The sequence below is a fragment of the Penicillium manginii genome (genome assembly GCF_028828005.1).
Source record: "Penicillium manginii strain IBT 31320 chromosome Unknown utg000006l:1.0-4164085.0:1.0-4166146.0, whole genome shotgun sequence".
NCBI lineage: Eukaryota > Fungi > Ascomycota > Eurotiomycetes > Eurotiales > Aspergillaceae > Penicillium > Penicillium manginii.
The window spans coordinates 1,058,027-1,076,071 of NW_026643107.1; the positions used below are offsets into that span (position 1 = coordinate 1,058,027).

General features: G+C 49.9%; 7 protein-coding genes across 7 annotated transcripts; 2 read left to right on the forward strand and 5 right to left on the reverse strand.

The window, feature by feature from the left end:
- Positions 1–96: 96 nt before the first annotated feature.
- On the forward strand, positions 97–699 carry N7533_008749 (40S ribosomal protein eS28; the record flags this gene model as incomplete). Its single annotated transcript, XM_057105399.1, has 3 exons — positions 97–157; positions 323–406; positions 638–699. The coding sequence occupies 3 exons, from the start codon at positions 97–99 to the stop codon at positions 697–699; spliced, it is 207 nt and encodes a 68-aa protein (XP_056956848.1).
- Positions 700–1,670: 971 nt separating this feature from the next.
- Positions 1,671–2,497, forward strand: N7533_008750 (DUF899 domain-containing protein; the record flags this gene model as incomplete). Its single annotated transcript, XM_057105400.1, has 2 exons — positions 1,671–1,688; positions 1,847–2,497. 2 exons carry the CDS (start codon positions 1,671–1,673, stop codon positions 2,495–2,497), a joined length of 669 nt encoding a protein of 222 aa, XP_056956849.1.
- A 285-nt stretch (positions 2,498–2,782) lies between these two features.
- N7533_008751 (Nucleoside phosphorylase) lies at positions 2,783–3,910 on the reverse strand (the record flags this gene model as incomplete). The annotated part of the gene is made up of 1 exon (XM_057105401.1): positions 2,783–3,910. One exon carries the CDS (start codon positions 3,908–3,910, stop codon positions 2,783–2,785), a length of 1,128 nt encoding a protein of 375 aa, XP_056956850.1.
- Positions 3,911–4,772: 862 nt separating this feature from the next.
- On the reverse strand, positions 4,773–7,754 carry N7533_008752 (uncharacterized protein; the record flags this gene model as incomplete). The annotated part of the gene is made up of 3 exons (XM_057105402.1): positions 4,773–7,401; positions 7,457–7,607; positions 7,673–7,754. The coding sequence occupies 3 exons, from the start codon at positions 7,752–7,754 to the stop codon at positions 4,773–4,775; spliced, it is 2,862 nt and encodes a 953-aa protein (XP_056956851.1).
- Positions 7,755–8,128: 374 nt separating this feature from the next.
- msh3 (mismatch repair protein MSH3) lies at positions 8,129–11,692 on the reverse strand (the record flags this gene model as incomplete). The annotated part of the gene is made up of 4 exons (XM_057105403.1): positions 8,129–9,616; positions 9,677–10,764; positions 10,848–11,358; positions 11,396–11,692. The coding sequence occupies 4 exons, from the start codon at positions 11,690–11,692 to the stop codon at positions 8,129–8,131; spliced, it is 3,384 nt and encodes a 1,127-aa protein (XP_056956852.1).
- A 614-nt stretch (positions 11,693–12,306) lies between these two features.
- On the reverse strand, positions 12,307–13,893 carry N7533_008754 (uncharacterized protein; the record flags this gene model as incomplete). Its single annotated transcript, XM_057105404.1, has 1 exon — positions 12,307–13,893. One exon carries the CDS (start codon positions 13,891–13,893, stop codon positions 12,307–12,309), a length of 1,587 nt encoding a protein of 528 aa, XP_056956853.1.
- Positions 13,894–14,564: 671 nt separating this feature from the next.
- Positions 14,565–15,832, reverse strand: N7533_008755 (Rab geranylgeranyltransferase subunit beta BET2; the record flags this gene model as incomplete). The annotated part of the gene is made up of 5 exons (XM_057105405.1): positions 14,565–14,607; positions 14,663–14,790; positions 14,853–15,304; positions 15,376–15,661; positions 15,725–15,832. The coding sequence occupies 5 exons, from the start codon at positions 15,830–15,832 to the stop codon at positions 14,565–14,567; spliced, it is 1,017 nt and encodes a 338-aa protein (XP_056956854.1).
- Positions 15,833–18,045: the final 2,213 nt, after the last annotated feature.

Consider the following 18,045-nt stretch of genomic DNA (forward strand, 5'->3'; position numbering starts at 1 on the left):
ATTTGGAACCCACACAAGGCAAAATCATCTTCAACCACCAACTTCCGTCTACCCCGAAACTACCAACCTCGTTCGAGCTCACCTATCCCCTCCAAAATGGATTCCGCAAAGCAGCCCGTCAAGCTCGTCAAGGTGACCCGTGTCCTCGGCCGCACCGGTACGTCTATCCTCCAGCTCTCAGCACCGCAAAATTCTCCCACAAATTCGAATTCGATCTCCGCCGGGCCATTGCCCTCCAACGATCGCCGATGGCCCGGATAATACTCGAATTTGGAATCGCGACTCTTGAAAAGGCATCGAAGGCTAACCTTTGTTCGATCAGGCTCCCGTGGTGGTGTCACCCAGGTCCGCGTCGAGTTCATGGACGACACTTCCCGTTCCATCATCCGTAACGTCAAGGGCCCAGGTATGCGATTCGATAACCCCGGTGCGATGCAGTGTTCAGGATTTCCAAAATGTCCAAGAAGAGGAGGAACTACGAATCATCGAAGAAAAACAAACGACACCGATGTCACCTTTGAACGGCAAACCAACAAATCATGAAATTGCGGAATTTTGGATATGGAAATTCTGGACACCCGCATCCCACCAACATCCCACCACCAAATCACGCACAACCCCGCTAACCCACCTACAGTCAAGGTTGACGACATCCTGTGCCTGCTCGAGTCCGAGCGTGAGGCCCGCCGTCTCCGTTAAAAATCCCCACCAATTCACTCGCGCCATGTCTTTCGTCTCTCTTCGTCTCTCACATATCCCTCTCGTCCGGTTTCATTGATCGTTCTTCGGCCAAAACTGTGTCCCACGCTTTTTCTTTCTTGCCGTATCTCTGACTCCCCGACCCCCTCCACCTCAACCGCCGCGCCGCCCATTTGCACTCGCCTCTTTGTCGTTTCGAAATCGTCCTTCTCCGACCTTTTGATGCTCCATCGGACGTGGTGTTAAATTCTGGGTGGATGGACTTTATGGAATAGGAAAGGGGGCTTTTTACCCCTCCTACTCCTTTTTCAGCAAAGTTCCTGAAGTCGATCTGGGCTCCGTACGGGAGAGAGAGATGGAGAGAAAACGAGCAGATTCAATTTTTAAAAAAAGACCCTGTTGATATGAGAAATGAAATGAGGTTGCGCGATCGCTGGTTTGTGGAATTGTGGGATTGGTTAGGTCTGTTCTGGTCTTGGTGTTTTAATACATTTACGCGTCCAATTTGGCGTGTGTGCATGGGCTCAATGCGACAAACGAGGTTGTGATGTGCATTTCTTCTTCTCTTCGCTTTCGTGCTCGAACTTAGAAAGAAGCCGAGACTCGAACCAGGTCTGGCCGACAAAAAGAACAATGGAATCCAAAAAAATTTGAAAATCCGGTTCTGCCATGTCGAAATGGTAATCTGTAGCGCCTGTCGAGTACTCGGTGTAGATTCTATCTATCTGTAGGAGCAAATGTGCTTTCAACTGATCCTCCAAGTCCATATGTGTGAGTGCCCGAGATTGTCATCGAATAACCTTTCGGGTTAGTCATGGCCGGTACTGCGTATAAAACCTAGTCGTAACGACAGCAGGACACTTGGTCCTGGTCATGATCAGAAAAAGAACACAGGGCCTTTGAAACAGCACAATTCGAGTATTAACTAGCACCCCTCATCTTTCAAGGTCAATTTAAGCTCATCCGATACAATGGACAAAGATCAACCGGTATGTGCTAGCAGCCCGACAGCCGCGCCAACTACTTCATGCCGAGGGATCCCCAGTTTCCTCTTGCACCCGATCTGATAATATCGTCCATGGTTCAACCCTGGAAGAACCTTGAAACAATACCATCACATCGTAGTAATATACTAATAACTACACAGAAGAAGATAGTCACCGCAGAGGAATACCAAGAAGCACGCAAGCACCTCCTCACCCAAGAAAAAGCATCAACCCACCTTCTCCAAAAGCTCGCCGAAACCCGCCGCAACCTTCCCATGGTCCGAATCACCAATCCCGCCAGATTTAAATTCGACACTCTCACCGGCGAAAAGACACTCCTCGACCTCTTCGACAACCGCAAACAACTGATCCTCTACCACTTCATGCTCGCCCCGCACGAGAAAGTCGGTTGCGTGGGCTGTTCTCTGTGCATGGACCATATTCCCCCACTAGGCCACTTACATAGTCGGGATACATCCTTTGCGGCCGTGGCGACTGCGTCTATCGAAGAGATTGCTGATTTTGGCGAGCGGATGGGGTGGGAGTTTCCGTTTTATAGCTCTGCCAAAACTCATCGGGCTTGGGAAGAGGCTGAGCGGAATGGGGAGGTGATTACTTGGAAACCTGGGAATGGGTATTTTGGCCTTTGTTCCTTTTTCAGGGATGGGGATGAGGTCTTTCATACTTATGAGACTTCGTCGAGGGGGTTGGAGATTATTCTTTCGACTTATCATCTTCTTGATATGACTGCTTTGGGGAGGCAGGAGGTGGGGAATGGGATGGGAATGTTTCGACGACTTGATGAGTATTGATGCTGATGGGGTATCCATGTCATTTAAATTAGTAGGTCTTGAGTTTTATTCTCAAGCTTTGAAACAAAAAGGTTGTGGGGGATGGGTACCTAAGGAAAAAATGTTCAAGTTTATAGTTGGTTTCTGGATCGTACAAATGCGTATTTATTCAGCTGTCCGAACTGCCCATATTTATAATAAAAAGAAAATGTAGAGATGTCATTGTTTCTACAGCTATAAGAAAAGAGTCTTCTGAAAATAATATGGAATGAACAGAAATACTAGCTCCCTCAAGAAAGACACGCGTCACCAATTTGAACCTGAATGGGCTGCTCCCTGCGTAATTGTACCGCTGTTTTGACCAACTTGGAAGCCACGGTTGTTGTTCCCGAACGTGATGGTATTACTATAGGTGTCCCCATTATTATAGGTATTCCCAGCCGACAGCACTAGAGTGACCTTTGTTTCTTTCTCAACTTGAGCCGGGGCAAGCCGATTTAGCAGGTCCTTAGCATAGGCCGCGGCAACCATCGCCGCATAGCCTTGCCACTCTTTATTTTTGTGGGAATCGGAGTAGTCACAGATACCACGTATCACAAGACAAGGGAAATGATTGACCAAACCAGCTGCTTCCATCTCAAAGCATAGAACATCGTTTTCTTTGACAAATCGATCCCTAATCTGAGCATCCTTCATAAGATTGTCGGCGGATGCGATCAGACCGTAGTGGATCTTGGGATTATCGTCATATCCGGAACGCTCACGTCTGATAATTAACGAGGATTTATCATCGCTGCAAGCAGTATGGCAAGGTGCTTCGCTACCAGACGGATGGACAACATCACTCTTATATAGTCGATCAGTCGCAAGTTCCGGCCGTCCAAATTCTGCTCTCAGCCGCGGATAGTTATTGAGAACTTCGTTGACCATCTCCTCAATCTTATGACCCTTGATCTTGTGTTGTTTGCTGAGTCCCTGTACCGCCCCAAGTAGGAATCTAGACGGTGCTCGGATGAAACCAGTGGGCTTAAAGCTTTCGCCTTGGATTGTCTTGCCAAAGTTATATTGCAGAACGCCAGCTTCGCCTTGACCAGGAACCCCAACAACTATATCACCAAGCCGAATGTCATGCTTTGAGCTTGGTGCACCACCGCCGATGCCAACCATGAGGGCAACCCGAATATTGGCGAAGCTACGGATCATATCCTTCACAACGCCAGTAGCTGAAGATATGCCGTATTCTCCCTTTGGAAGAGCGGAGATGACCACATTGTGCTGCCCGATCCTGCCCCAAGTATAATCGTTGTCGTCATCAGACGATAAATCGGTAGGGCGCTCGTGTGGTTCATCCAGAAATAATTCTGCCGCAACATATTCTGGCTCGATGGCCGAAATCCAGCCCACGCTGTAGTCCTTCGTGCTCAGGCTTGGCATTGTAGAATCCATGGATGAGAGTACTAGTATTAGTACCTAGGTACTAACTTGGGTTGATAACCTTGGAAAGTCGGGGGAGGAATTCAAGGGTTTAAGGGGAAACAAGGTGGTCGTTTTGGCCCCCATCGACGAAAAGCCTCGCTATTTATTCTATAGCGCGTAAATTGTAGTCACCTGATGGTGAGGCTGAACACTGCCCCTCGTTTCAATAATTATACCCTAATCCTGTTTCATACTAGCCGCATTAGAATGGTTTTTGTCCAGGTGTCGTAAGCCCCAGTCTCTAACATGTTTGGATGATAGCTCTACGAATACCCAGCCCTTGTTCCAAATGTATAGTACAACTTTGGAAAACAATCTTCTGAGTCTGAGTTGGGTGAAACTCAAGTCCTAGCATCCATAGTAATAATAAAACTGTGTAAACATCCCTGGCATACTACTCGCCTGACCACGTTATCGGAAACACCAGTTCGATAATACGGCCTCTTCAGCTCCACCTGCAGGCTGCTGGTTGGTTCTGCAGCTGCGTAATTACAAATCCATAGCCAATCGCACGAAGGATCTGATGCAGTTCGATATTCACGCATGCACTTTACTCGTTGAGTTGCCTTTGTTGATGTGGGTAGGCGCTTAGACAATGCAGCCCTCTTCCACCGCCTCTCTGGTGCCCAAGGCTGATTGCAGGGTGTCTACGGTCTCTGGCATCTCTCTTTGCCCTCCATGATTCTGGGACCTTCTAAAAGGTCTTTTTTCTGGGCACATGGTATGCCTTGTTGCGTATCTACCTCGCTAAGTCTACCAAAAACAGAGATCGCTCGAAAGAGTTTCAGGAAAATTTTGACCTATCAAGGCTCAAACACGCCTAACTGCTTTTATTCGCTGCTTCAGATCGCAATGTTGTGATTGTATTTAGCATTTCCATTGCATCATCAGCTTGACCCATTAATTCCCATGTTTCCGCCAGGCCTTCCATGGCAGCTAATGTGTCTTCGTGAGACTCCCCAAGTATTTCTTTCCGTATATTAAGAATCTTCATCTGCAGTGACAAGGCTTCATGCCACCTCTCTTGCTCCTTATAATTTCCTGCCAACTGTCCCACATAACGCAATGTAACTGAAGCATTCTCACCATGTTGTTCGGTTGCCCCTTTCACAAGCTTGGCTATAATCGGCTCTGCCTCATTCAGCCTCCCTTGAATATGATAAATACTAGCCAGAGTGTAGAGAGAAAGTTCTTGCGAGAACATGTCTTCTCTAGCATCGTGGTGGCTGTCTTCTCGAAAGTTCCTTTCCGATGCCTCGATGGTATTTTTCAATACCAACTCAGCCTCACCGAATCGAGAAAGAATGCAATAGGTGAAGCCCAGCTGGGATGAATATTTAATAGTCGATGAGTGCTGTCTTCCTATCACCCTGGAGCATATGTCGACGATTTCCTCCAAAATTGGCAGAGCATCTATGAAACGACCTCGTTGGATAAAGAACTCAGCTAACTCAGCCGAAGAACTTATTGCCGTTATGTGTTCGTCCCCTAACACTGCACGGAAAACGTCATTGGCGCTTCGGTAAAGTCTCTCGGCCTCTTCAAAATTGCCTTGTTTCGCATAGGTCCTCGCCAGAGCATGACCGAATTCATGGGAGCGAAGATTTCCTTTCCCAAAAAAAGACTCGGCAGAATTCAGCGCCTGCCTTTGCAGCGTCGCAGCTTCTTGGTATCGTTTTTGAGCAAAGTAAAAACGAGCCAGTGTACTCATCGAGCGCAAGGTGGTATAGTCCCGTTCTCCGAGATTTTTTATTGCGCCCTCCATCGCTCGTAGAGCTAGGTCTTCGCCTTCAGAATAACGACCTTGTCGACAGTAAACATTTGCAAGAGTATGCATGCAGGTCAAAGTGTCACGTTCGCTTGGGCAAGATCTGTTCGTCGTTCCCTCTATCGCTTTCTTCAGTAGTGGCTCGGCTTCCAACTGTCGGTCTGTGAGATGATAAAGAAGCCCAAGGGAGTACATTATTTCGGTCCTAACATGTTCCTTGCATGCAAGGTCGTTGTCCGAGTCTGCCAGCGCTGTTTCTAGCATAGCCTGGGCATCATTAAATTTACCTCCGATGATCAGGGCTGTTGCCATCATATTTAAACTAAGCAGGGTGTTGTCGTGCTGCGCACCAAAAATGCTCTTCATCGTCTCCAATGATTTGGAGGCCATTCGGAGGGTATCTTGATGGTTTGAGTTTTCCACGGCATGGGCTGCTCCTCGCTGCATCAAGGAAGCCCATGTTTCCAAATGTTGCGGTGAATCTGGGCGGTGATCGAGCGCAGACTTGACATGAGGAAAAAGAATCTGGCGTTCTTGCCACCGAGCGTATTCTTCGTCAGAACCACCAAACTCATAGCTGATATTTTCAATGAACTGGTTTCGCCATCGGGAGATTTGGTTATGATCCTCAAGCCATGATCTTGTCGCGAGTTGCACAAGTGCATGCATTTGGAAGGTATGTGGAACCTGAGTTGATGATATGAAGGAGAAATCTCTCAATATGACGATATCCTCTCCAAACTCATAGTCTGCCTCGAATTGTACATCACTATCTGTCGAATCTCGTCGTCTCTTTCTAGAACTCGTCTCATCTGTTTTTTGTGCGCCAGAGGAAATTCGAAGTGCACTCTCCACGATGCCCTGGTGATCGAAAAAACTCATAAGAGAGAGAAGATCTGCTGCGGACGCTCTGATCTCCCGAACGTGCTCGAAAGATATTTGCCAGGTAATTAGGATCGAATTTGAGGCCTGTTCGTCGCGTTGGAGGCCTTGTCCCTCATTCTTGAGGAGTTTTGTTCTCTTGCGATCATTTTTCCGAAAATTTTCCAGGTACTGAAGGGCTGAACAACGCGGTGCTCGTTTCTTGATATATGCCCCAGCTTGGACGATTGCCAAAGGCATGAACTCAAGTGTCTCGCACAACTCTTCGATACCCTCCTGGCTGTATTGATTTCCGAGACTGGCCATCATGAGAGAAGATGCTTCCGACCTGTTCATCGAATCAACGGTAACGATGCTAGACTCTCTGACCAACCTTGAAGCCACGCCTAGACTCCGAGTCGTGACCAATATACTACCGTGAGAAACGCGAGGTAGAAACTGCAAGATAGTACTGCCCGAGATTCCAGCATGGCTGCAGCCATTAAACTGAGAATCCAAATTTGCATCCAAAGGGGAGCTTTGAGAGCTAAAAACCAGGGGCTGGCGAAGATGGCTATCATCGTCGACATTATCAAGGATAAGTACCCAAGGGCCATGCTTTTCAACACAGAGCCAGCTATACACCAGTCGAAAGATGTTGACACTGGGGCTCTGACACCCTGGTATCTTGACGCGGTCGGCAAGCATTTGAAATCCTTGTTCGATCCGTGCTGCATTACTAGCATGGATCCAGAACACCCATGTCTGGGGAGAAGAATCTCGTATTCGATAAGAATATTCAATCGCTAATTGTGATTTTCTTCCAGAACGTCAGTGGTGCAAGCGCAAGTGAGCTTCGCTTCGATATCACGAACCCAATGCCACCCAAGCCAACAAGAGCTACTCTCTCCCCTGGTAGAGAAAGCTTGTCTCGGATATTATCGAGCAAGGCCCCACGCTCGACGAAGTCTGGATCTCGTGGAAATGGAACTGTAGACAGTGGGCATGGAGTCGGCTCTGGCTGTTCTATGGTAGAAAGTGGTCATCAGCACAACTCCGCAAAAAGGCATTTCAATCTGATATCTGCGAACCTAGGGCATAGTAGTGAACTGAACCGCTATTGATCCCTAGCTGAAAGCCAGCATTACCACTCCCAAATGATAGATCCGACATACTAAAGCCCTGAGGACAGCATAAGCTAAGTGACGTTTGAAATGAACCCGAGAACGTTCATCAGCCGCATCTCGTATTTGGCCCCGGTCCGAGCGTGGCGGGGCAATTTACTATACTAGTATGCATCAAGACTCGATAGTCTAGCACCACCACTAGCGCGTGTGTTTGGTATTGTGTATACATAGTGCTCACTGCCCAGCATTAAGTAGTGGTGGTATTAAGTCTTCAACCCTGATTTACCAACTTAATCCCAGACAACTCTTTGGAGCGAAGTTGATCACTCAATGCAGCTTAATTTGGTATAAAAGACACCTAGAAACCCCAATGCCCGAAATAATGTACAATGATGAGGAAAATACAAAGCGAATATAAAGCTAAACCACCTCAACACTCGCCATCAAACGATTAAGTAAATCATCATCAACATCACTTCCATCACCCTCCTCCACAATCCTCCCAACAGCCCCAACCAGTCCAGCCACCCTCTTCCTCCGAATAGACTCCTCAAGCTCCGAACTCTTCCCCCTCGCCACATCAATCACAGAAGCCGGCAAATTTGCCAACCTCGCAACATTCAACCCATAACTACGATGCGCCACACCCTCAGTAACCTCATACAAAAACGTAATCTCCTCATCGCCCTCAACACCCGACTCAGTAAACCGCATATGCACATTCCGCAACTCCTTTCCGGGAAACGACCGCACCATCCGCGAAAGATGCTGATAATGCGTAATAAACAGCGTCAACGAACGAATCTCGCGCACCATGTGATCCAGCACAGCCTGGGCAATAGCGACGCCATCATGCGTGGACGTCCCGCGACCCAGTTCGTCGAGAATGACCAGCGAGCGCGGCGTAGCTTGCTTGAGAATATCCGCCGTTTCGGACAATTCGACCATGAACGTTGACTCGCCGGCGAGCATGTTGTCGAATGCGCCCATGCGCGTGAATACCGCGTCCAGCAGGCCGAGTTTTGCCGAGGCGGCGGGGACGTAGGAGCCTATTTGGGCCATTATTGCGATGAGGGCGACTTGGCGCACGTAGCTTGATTTGCCGCCCATGTTGGGGCCTGTTACGAGGAGGGCGCGGGTGCCTTCGCTTTCGAGGTTGGTGTCGTTTGGGACGTAGGCGTCTGTTAGGATGCGTTCGACCATTGGGTGGCGGCCTTGTTCGACGTGTAGGCAGGGTTCGTCTGTGTATTCTGGTTTCACGTAGCCGGGTTGTTGGGCTATGGCTGCGAGGGAGAGGAGGCAGTCTAGTGTGGCGAGGGACTGGACGCAGTCTCGGAATGATTGGTATTGGGTTGCGATGTCGGCGAGGAGGGATTTGAAGGCTTTGTCGCAGGCGGCGGCGAGTGCTTCCTTGTGCTGGTCGCGCTGGCGGATCATTTGGATGACTGCCGGCGTGTGGAAACGGGAGACTTTCTTCGTGCCGCTGACTTTGACCCATGATGCTGGGATTTTGCGGATGGCGAGGGAGTTGTTTTCGATTTCGATTAGGTATTCGATCCCGGCGACTGTGACATATTCAATTTTCTTTCGGCCTATTTGCTCTTCGGCCACGGCGAGGTGTTCTTGTAGATCGTGCTCGATGCTGGCAATGCCGCACTTTTGGTCGCTGATGTCCTCGGTTTCTTCTTCCTCTCGGAAGAAAGCATATTTGTCGTCACTTCGCGCGGCATGCATGTTTATCTTGTCCAAGAAGCTGGTGACATCCTCCTGAATGGTAGGGAGGGAGGCAATGGCTTCACTAATGAGAGTCGAGTCAAAGCCTGTGTCGGCTGGTGACTTGATCTCCGAAAATTCCATTGAGATGGTCTGCATGGTTTGCAAAACAGTGAGGAGTTCAGGTCGAGTACACTGCACTCACCGGGTTAGTACAACATTCCATTTCACTGGGGATAGCTCGGAATCACTAACCTTGCCGTAGTAAATCCGAATCAAACTCTTCTCGAGGTCACTCTTAATCTTACTCAGTAACCTCTTAACACGCTCCACAGGAACCGCCCGAGCAGGATTGACCAGCTCTTGCACGCCATTTGTGCGCTCTTCCAAGCGTGTCCTGTCAAGCAAGGGCCTTCCAACCCAGTTTCGAAGAAGCCGCTGCCCAAACCGCGTCTGCGTCCGGTCCAACGTCCAGAACAAACTCCCCTTCGCAGAGTGATCGTTCTGATTCTGGTAGATCTCCAGACTAACCAGGGTATTCCCATTCAGCAACATATGCGATCGCGCCGAGAAAGGCTGAAAGTACTTCGTCAGATCAAAAACATGTTCCAACCCATACTCAGTCATATGCTCAATCATCGAAGAAAGACAAATCGTCACATTCTCCGACAACCCCAGAACATTCTGCAGCAACTTGGCCGCAACGATATCCTCCTCCTCGCCCGTAGCCTTCATCTTGCCCGCATAAAAGCCCGAAACATGACTATGCGCCTCGACACCCTTCTTCTCTCCGACCCGTTCCAGCCTCACCGCATCGCCAAAAACATTCATCTTACTCCCGGACAAATGCCGCACAAGCTTCTCGCTTGCCTTGGACATCTCCCCCACAATCAAAATCTCACACGGCGCAATGTGCAAAAGCCGCGTCTCGATCTCACTGCGCATAAAACCGTCTTCAAAGTCGTCATAGATCACATCGCCCGTATTCGGCTGCACGGCCACAATCCCAACCTGCACCCGCTCATCATTTCCCCAGCCCTTCGCCTTGTTCTCCGTAATACAAAGCATATACCCCGTAGCCGGCGACGCACCCCCAGCCGCAGGCGCAGGACCCTGCAACCCCTCCACATCATCAATATAAGTCCCCTTAGTGTAGAGATTAGTCAACTTGCGCACGAACGGCGCATTGCGATTATCGCCCGCAGCCTTGAGCGCAGCCGTCTCGATCTGCCTCACAACGCCAACCTTATGCCCCGCCGTAATAAGCCGCTTAACATGAACATGCAACCTGTGCACAGGAATACTCGCCGAAGCAAAGCGATCAAGGTGCGCCTCGGATGAATCTAACCAAGTCAGTAAGAAACTTCCTTTCCACTGGAAAGAGTGACATTGGAATTGGAATTAGAATTGGATGGGAGACACGCACGCTCATCGAACCTGAATTTCCCTGGAATGCACACAATGCCAAGTTCCTTCGCCGCAACGCGCGCGTCGTCTCCGAAAAACCGAAACTTATACCCGACTTCAATGACGAGGACCGTGTCCAGGTGTTTGCGCTTGATCTCGATGACTTGTTTTTCCATCGGCGTCAGTTTGCTGCCGGTCTTCTTGCCTTTGCCTTTTGGTGGTGGGGCTGGTTCGTCTTCGTCGTCTTCTTCGCCTTCGACTGCGCCGGTGGAGGCATCATTTGCTGCCGGGGCTGTGCGTCCAATTCCAATCAGGCAATCTGCTCCTCCGAGCCTCCGGACGAATTTCTGGTGTAGCTTTTCTTTTTCTTTTCTTCGGTCGGCGTCCTCGGCGTTGGTGTTGGCATCGGGCTGGTCACCTTTTGGTGCGGTGGCTGCTGGTGAGCTTTGGAATTTGAAGATCTCTGTTCGTTGGCTGCTTATTTCGGTGGTCTGGGTGTGTGAGGTGGGGGGGTTGGGCTTGAATGATATCTCTAGAAACAGAAATCGCTTCTTCTTCTTCCGGGACTTTGCTCGAGCTATCCTTGGTGGAGGTGGAGGTAGAGGTGACTCTAGCACGTTTAGAGGGTCGAACCACAATGTCGTCATCCTCGTCGTCGTCTTCTTCGCGGATGGGCTTCGCTGCGGGTTTCTCCTGTTCCGGTGAGGCTGCTCGTTTCTTGGATCGTTTTTCCTGGGTCGTGGTGCTGGTCGTTTCGGAGGGTGTTCGTGGAGAAGACTTGCCGCCAAAGAAGCTGGAGATGGTTGCTTGCTTGCGCTTGAGAGATGGCGACGGTGCCGACGATTGCGAGGAATGGGGCGCCATTATTTCTGTGAAGCCTGGACCCTGAGCCCTTAGCTAGAAAACTGAACCAGAGGAGACTGGGGGTTCTTCAAAGCCAAACTGCAAGATCAAGATGGCCCAGTTGACTCCGCAATCGCGGAGCTTCGACGCGTTGACGCGCGGAGGCGTTAATGGGTTGCTGACTAAGGTGCCCTAGCTACATTAAAGCTGCTATACGAAGTTATAGCAGAACTACTCGAAGTTCAAGTGAATGAATCATACCGCAAATTATTAATACGGAGGCTACATACAAAGCATAATGCTTGCGCAGTGAAGAGATACACTTGAAAACAAAGTCCCCATCCCCATAATCCAGACTCCAGTCTCCGAATCCCGATTTTTTCCCAGGGTTGATAGCAATCTCCAATCCTAAGGTCCCAACCCTTCCAGGGTTAGCCATCAATTGATAAACCCGTCAGATACTCGCCCATAGGAAGAGCACAGAAAGCAAAAACAGGAAAAGAAAAAGAAAGAAAGAATGTTCGGTGGCAGCCAGCTCGTGTCTAGTCATTCTGCATGGCTCCTCGTGATGCACAACAATTGAACGTGATCGACAACCTCATTCAGCCCTCGACCCCAGCACTTCAGCACTCTATCTAATCTGCGCCGCCAGCCAGATACAGCCGTGCAAGTTCCTGGTGATCTTCCTCCGAAATGGTCGCTTCCGATGATTGCGCTCGATGCATGTTCCAGCTGGCATCAGCTACAGAGAAATCGTCATAGCAGCCATCTCCAAGGAGACCCATGCCCCCACTCCTGAAGGTCGGAGCAATCAATGGGTTGCACTGGAATGAACACTTGCCCTCGTCTTCCCCTTCATCCTTAACGAAAAAGAATTCAGGAGGGTAGTTAGGTTGATTCGTGCCAGTTCGCTTAGCGAGTGGTGAGTCCCAGTCACTCATGCCCATGTATCCATGTGGATCTAGGATTGGCTCGATGTTTTCCTTTTCTTGCATATCTCGGCCATCACCCTTTCGTCCGGGATTCTTCGGGATGTTTCCCCTATGGTCCAAAATAAGCCGGGCGGGAGTGAGAGTTTGCTGTATCGGATGTTGCTTGGAAGGCTGGTGGCCTTTGAAAGCGTCCCTGGCCTCGTGTTCCGGGTCTGCGAAGATACGGAAGCCGCCACGCGGTCCCTTTGTACACTTTTCAAAGGCCTGAAGAGAGATTTGGAAGTCTGGATCATCTTCGGCATAAGGGGGCTTGATGACTGTCGGACGCTGTGGACGACGGCGAGGCGTTGCGACACTCTGAACAGGTTCGCGTTTCTTGGAAGTGCCAACCGCTGCCTTCTTTCTGATGCGTTGTTCAATCGGCAGGTTGGGGTCGTTCTGGGCAAGAGGTCGTCTCTGCCTGGAACGAGACGGCCGCTGCTTGGGGATTGGTGTCTCGCCTTTCAATGGGGTCTGGTTTTCATCCACATCGCCAGAAATGTAACGCTCTTTCAGTAGATTGCCCTCGGGAGAAAATATTTGCTCCGTGGGTGCCACCATCAGGGATGTGGTCTGCATGCGTCTGACGACGGTGCCGTCTTTCTTCTGGTTACGCTTGCGTCGCATCTGGCCCGTTGCTGAGTCGAAAATATCCATTCCAGGCCACAAAATGCCCTTCAACCGGGACATTTCATCCGAACGCTGTTTCTCGGCTTCGGTCAAGGCGTCTTCATTGCGCTTCGGGTTTGCTTCGTCATCTTCGTCTAGAAACAAAGAGTTTAGCTGCTCCTCGTTAAGGGGTGTCTTGGTCATGCAGCTTCGTTTGGGTCGACGACTAGTAGTCTTGGGTGTGACTGGTACGAGAACAGGTTCCATGAGTCGGGGATCCAGATAGTTTGGGAGTTCGGCGAGAAGGGGAGGGGTGGCGGCGGGTTTCTTGACGCGACAAGACCGTTTGGCTGGTGGCTGAAGGTAAGGTTCGTCATGGCTTGACTGGGACTTGCGCTTGTTCTTTCGTTCGTCTGTGGTGGCTATTCTTTCGGAGAGAAGAGCTGCGAGATTGTTTTCGCGGAACCAAACCTCATAGTCCTGCAGCAGCTGAGTGGCGTTCTCATCCTGGTGGCTGCGGACTTGAAGTCTGAAAGTGTTTGCGAGATGGCCTTTCGAGGAGATATGAGTCAACAAGTGAGAAACGTCGCTGAACCGGGGTTGCCCAGGGCAGGTAATGCAGTTCAGATTGGAGGCGTCCATTGGTCCAATTGGAGGGATTGGATGAACCAACCCAGCATGCAGATGCAAGCAAGACCAAATTGGAGATCAAGATGTCAACGTCGAATTGAACGTACAAAAGACCAGAAAATGCAGAATAGTAGAGAAACAGGGAAAGAGAGAAGTGAGTATTGAGAAGGAGAGTGCCAGACCATGGTTTGTTGTGATTTCTCTTGTTGTGGTCGACGGCAGCCTCGAGTGGACGTGACGAGGAAGGGACGCAACAACCCCAAAATGGGGAAGGTGCAGCCCTCAACCCAGAATTTCCCCACGGGGAAGGAACGATCCAGAGTTCAGGCATTCCATCTTATCCTATGCGAGGTATGTATATGGATATTTGTTGGGAGCGGATCTCATAAGAGATTCTGATCTGTGTAATATTCAATAGTAGGCTATGCTAGACAATATGTAAGAATGCAGATAAAGGTAACTATGTATGTACCACGATGTCTTAACAGCCTTCAGGCAATTGTGGGAGGGTATGAAGCGGAATAAGTCAAAGTGGAGATGCTCTCCTCCCACATTGTATCCCATGATCCATGGAGAAAAAGAATCATGGGTTATTAGATTGTGGGAGGGATGGGCCCATGGGACGAATGGTTTCGAATGATTGTGTCATAAGATGCATGAGATGATTTATCAAAAAAGATTGTTCACCTGGCGAAGCACCGAGCAATGACAGATTTGGGCATACAACTGGGACCATGTGAGCTTAGCTTCATTGCAAGATGAGGAAAGAGACGCCGCTTACTATATTGGATCTACTTCCTGCAGTCCTTCCACCACACCAAGCAGACTCAAGCCAGCCAGACCAAAATGGGTGTGGTAAACATCAACCATATTTCCTGGTCGGTCAGCAAACCCACCAGCTTCGGGGTCCTGTATCCGTATGATTAGAGAAAAGAAGAGACGAAAATGTGATCAGGGAATGGTGCACTAACCTGGCATTGCAATACATAGGCAGAAAGCTTCTGGCGATCGATCCAGTCCAGCCGGTCAATCATGGCCAAGCTTGAACCAACCCACCAGGTATAGCATGCATCAACAAGCTTCTCTGGACGTCCATTGAAACCGCCGTTGTCAACCTGCCGTTCGCTAAGCCAAGCTCCGAGACGGTCCTTGTTCACCAGATCTAGACGGCCAGCAATGGAGAGAGCACCAATGCAAGTGAACACCTGACCTGCATGAGACTCGGTACCCGGGGAGATACCATAGGCACCATCAAAGTTCTCGCAACTCTGGACATAGGTCACAGCTTTGGGAACATCGACAAGCTCCATGAGACCGAGCAGGGAGAGCGCATTCAGGGCGCCATAGAGGAACCGAGTGTCGGTCTCACCCCATTGGTCTCCCATGAAGGAGCCGTCATTCTTATTTTGCAAACCGGCGATGACTGGAGTTTGTTTAGTACAAAATGGGGACAATAAAGAGGAAATCATCTGCAGCGAGGGAAGTGAATCGTACAAGACGCAACTTTTTCTTTACCGCCACGGCCTTGCTTCTCCAGCTCATCCACAGCATTAATAGTTACCAGTATCTGGACCGCTGATACGGTGTAGAGCATGTGAGCATCATGGCCCGGGGCAGCTCCGAAGCCTCCATTGTCGCTTTGACACGAAAGGACAAAGTCAATGGTTTCTTGGCGAGGCAATGCATCGGGATGGCCGAGGAGATGAAGCGCCGTCAATCCCCAGTATATGCCATTGAGTCGCAAGTGCTCGGTCAGCCAGTATTGCAACTCATCCTTGCGCTATTATCACCGTCAACGGATTGTCCGCAAAGTGGATGGCCGCTATGAAAGAGTAGGACGCACAGTATCCAGGTTTTTGATGTACGCCACGTGTTTCAAGGCATGCAGTTCTTGATCTGATGAGGACCCTGAGAGGCCACCAGCCCTACCAGGACCGTGTGCCAAAGACATTATGGTTTGCGGATGATGGCGGTGGCTGGAAAGCGAGGGGAACAATGATTGGGCGAGGGGAGTGACAGGTTAGTAATTGCGGGACGAGAAAGAAAAGAAAAAAGACTGTCAGGGTTAATGTTATCCGCGCTCAGATCATGCTGTCATTGAGCGAAGATGCATGAGCGGGGGGGAGCTTTCAAGGGCAGTTCAGAGCCGCGACGCTAGTCTAGGATCAACCGAGTTCATCCAGTGGTTGCCAATGGTCGCCCGCGAGGCAAATTGTGGCTTGGAGCGAGGCCGAATCGGGCCAGTTTTGTGCTGTGTGTGTTCACGTGAGGCACGTGACTGCACGTGAACTCGATAACGGTTGCACATAACTGCACATGACTGCACGTGCCTCTACGATTGATCGATTGATCACATGATCATGCCAACTGCCACCCCCGTCAGGCCAACCTTGGAAGGCTGAGATCCACTTGTTTTTGAAATCCACAATGTGAACTCCACAGACGCCACAATCCTTGCCCCCTGAGGTCGCACTGTACACTGCTCCGTGCACTCCAATCCCCCGCTAGTCTCAGATCGGCCATGCCATGTTTCAGAAGAGCCACCCGGAATGCCCGTGCACCGCCATGTCGAAGCACATGGAAAGGCAGGCAGAAGAATTCGCTTCGAATATTCCACATTGTGGACACTCGAGGATGAGAATAGCATCTGACGAGTACTAACGAGGAAATCGCCGTTTTTAACAATGCTCAGCTGTCTCCACCTCGCTTCCTTGTTCGTGCTGTTAAGTACTCCGTCCTGATATGGGCGACCGCCGAGCGCTTCCTTGCAATCAATTGCTGCCGATCCAGGATGCACGCGATGTATATGTATATATTGGCATATATACTTCGATAAGCCGCTGCATGCGCCCGGGAAAATTGTCTCCGGACTTGGAGTATCCAAGGGCTATCATCCGTGATAAATTTCGCTGAATGTCACGCATGTGCTTGTACAGACCCAGGTGGCTTATGTGCGGCAAAATTAACTGTTACAGAAGACGCCGGAGAAGACGCCGGAGTGCAGTGACAACCCCGGAATAACTCAGGCGCAGGCGCGGATGTGGACGCAACGCAGACCGCACTTCCCCGACAGGCAATTGGAGCAGTGGCATGTTTGCTTAAAAAAGAGACACAAGGCCCACTCCAAGGCAGTGTAAATACGGAGCCAGTGTGGATGTGGATGAAGGTGAGTGGGCATTGACTGAAACTCGGGCCAACGATGCGACCAAGTGGAGGAGGGGCCCTCCTCAAGCGCCCGGACACGTTTTTGTCTGACGACTGCTACCCCTGATCCGATCCTGTCAGAATAGGCAAACGAAAGAATTGAAAGGCAATCCAGGATATTCCATCACGTATGCTTATGGAATTTATCGTCAATTGATGGGGATCAACTTGGGGATCAGCAGGAATTGACAATGATATTCATTTTCCCCATGCAACAACAGAAGCTGGTTCGCCCGGCCAAATCGTCCATCGGCCGACCAGACAAGCACAACCATGGATTGACGACAGGAACAGAATGCACACCGCGGATTTGTCAAGGAGGCTTACAATCTCCACCATGCTCCGGCTGATCGGCCAATCAGCCTGTTCAATGAGGCGACGCAAGACAAGCACATCATCCCGCCCGTGGCTCTAACTGCCTGACCCAATGGTGATTGTGGAGGTCGATCGGTGTGAATTGTATGTATTCTGGGAAGAGAGGAAAACGAGAGCGAAACAGTTTGCCATCGAATTAATGTACATGATACAGCGATAGTGGTGGAGCACGATAACACCTCTCCGTATGGAAGTGGAAGTGGAAGTGGAAGTACCGGACCAAACGGACCAAACGGACCCCAAAATGATTGACAAGTTAGATCACCTTTTGTGTACATCGGCAGATGATGTTGCGTACCGTCACTATTGGGTCCTTCTCCGAGGCGACCCTTGGATAGAGTGACGTCGGCCCCAGGGGAGCATCAGATTGGAAACGATTGTATTGTTTGGAAGATGAAATTAAACACAACCCCACCGGTCTTTTTTTTTCTTCTCTTTTTTCCGTTAGAACCAATCTGTTTATTAGTTCGAATCAAATTATACGATAAGGTAGCAATTAAAAAAAAGTAAGAGAAATGATCAGCTTCAAGTAGATCCCCCCCCCTCGTTGGGCCATTATTGCATGACTCTTCTCTCTGTCCGTGG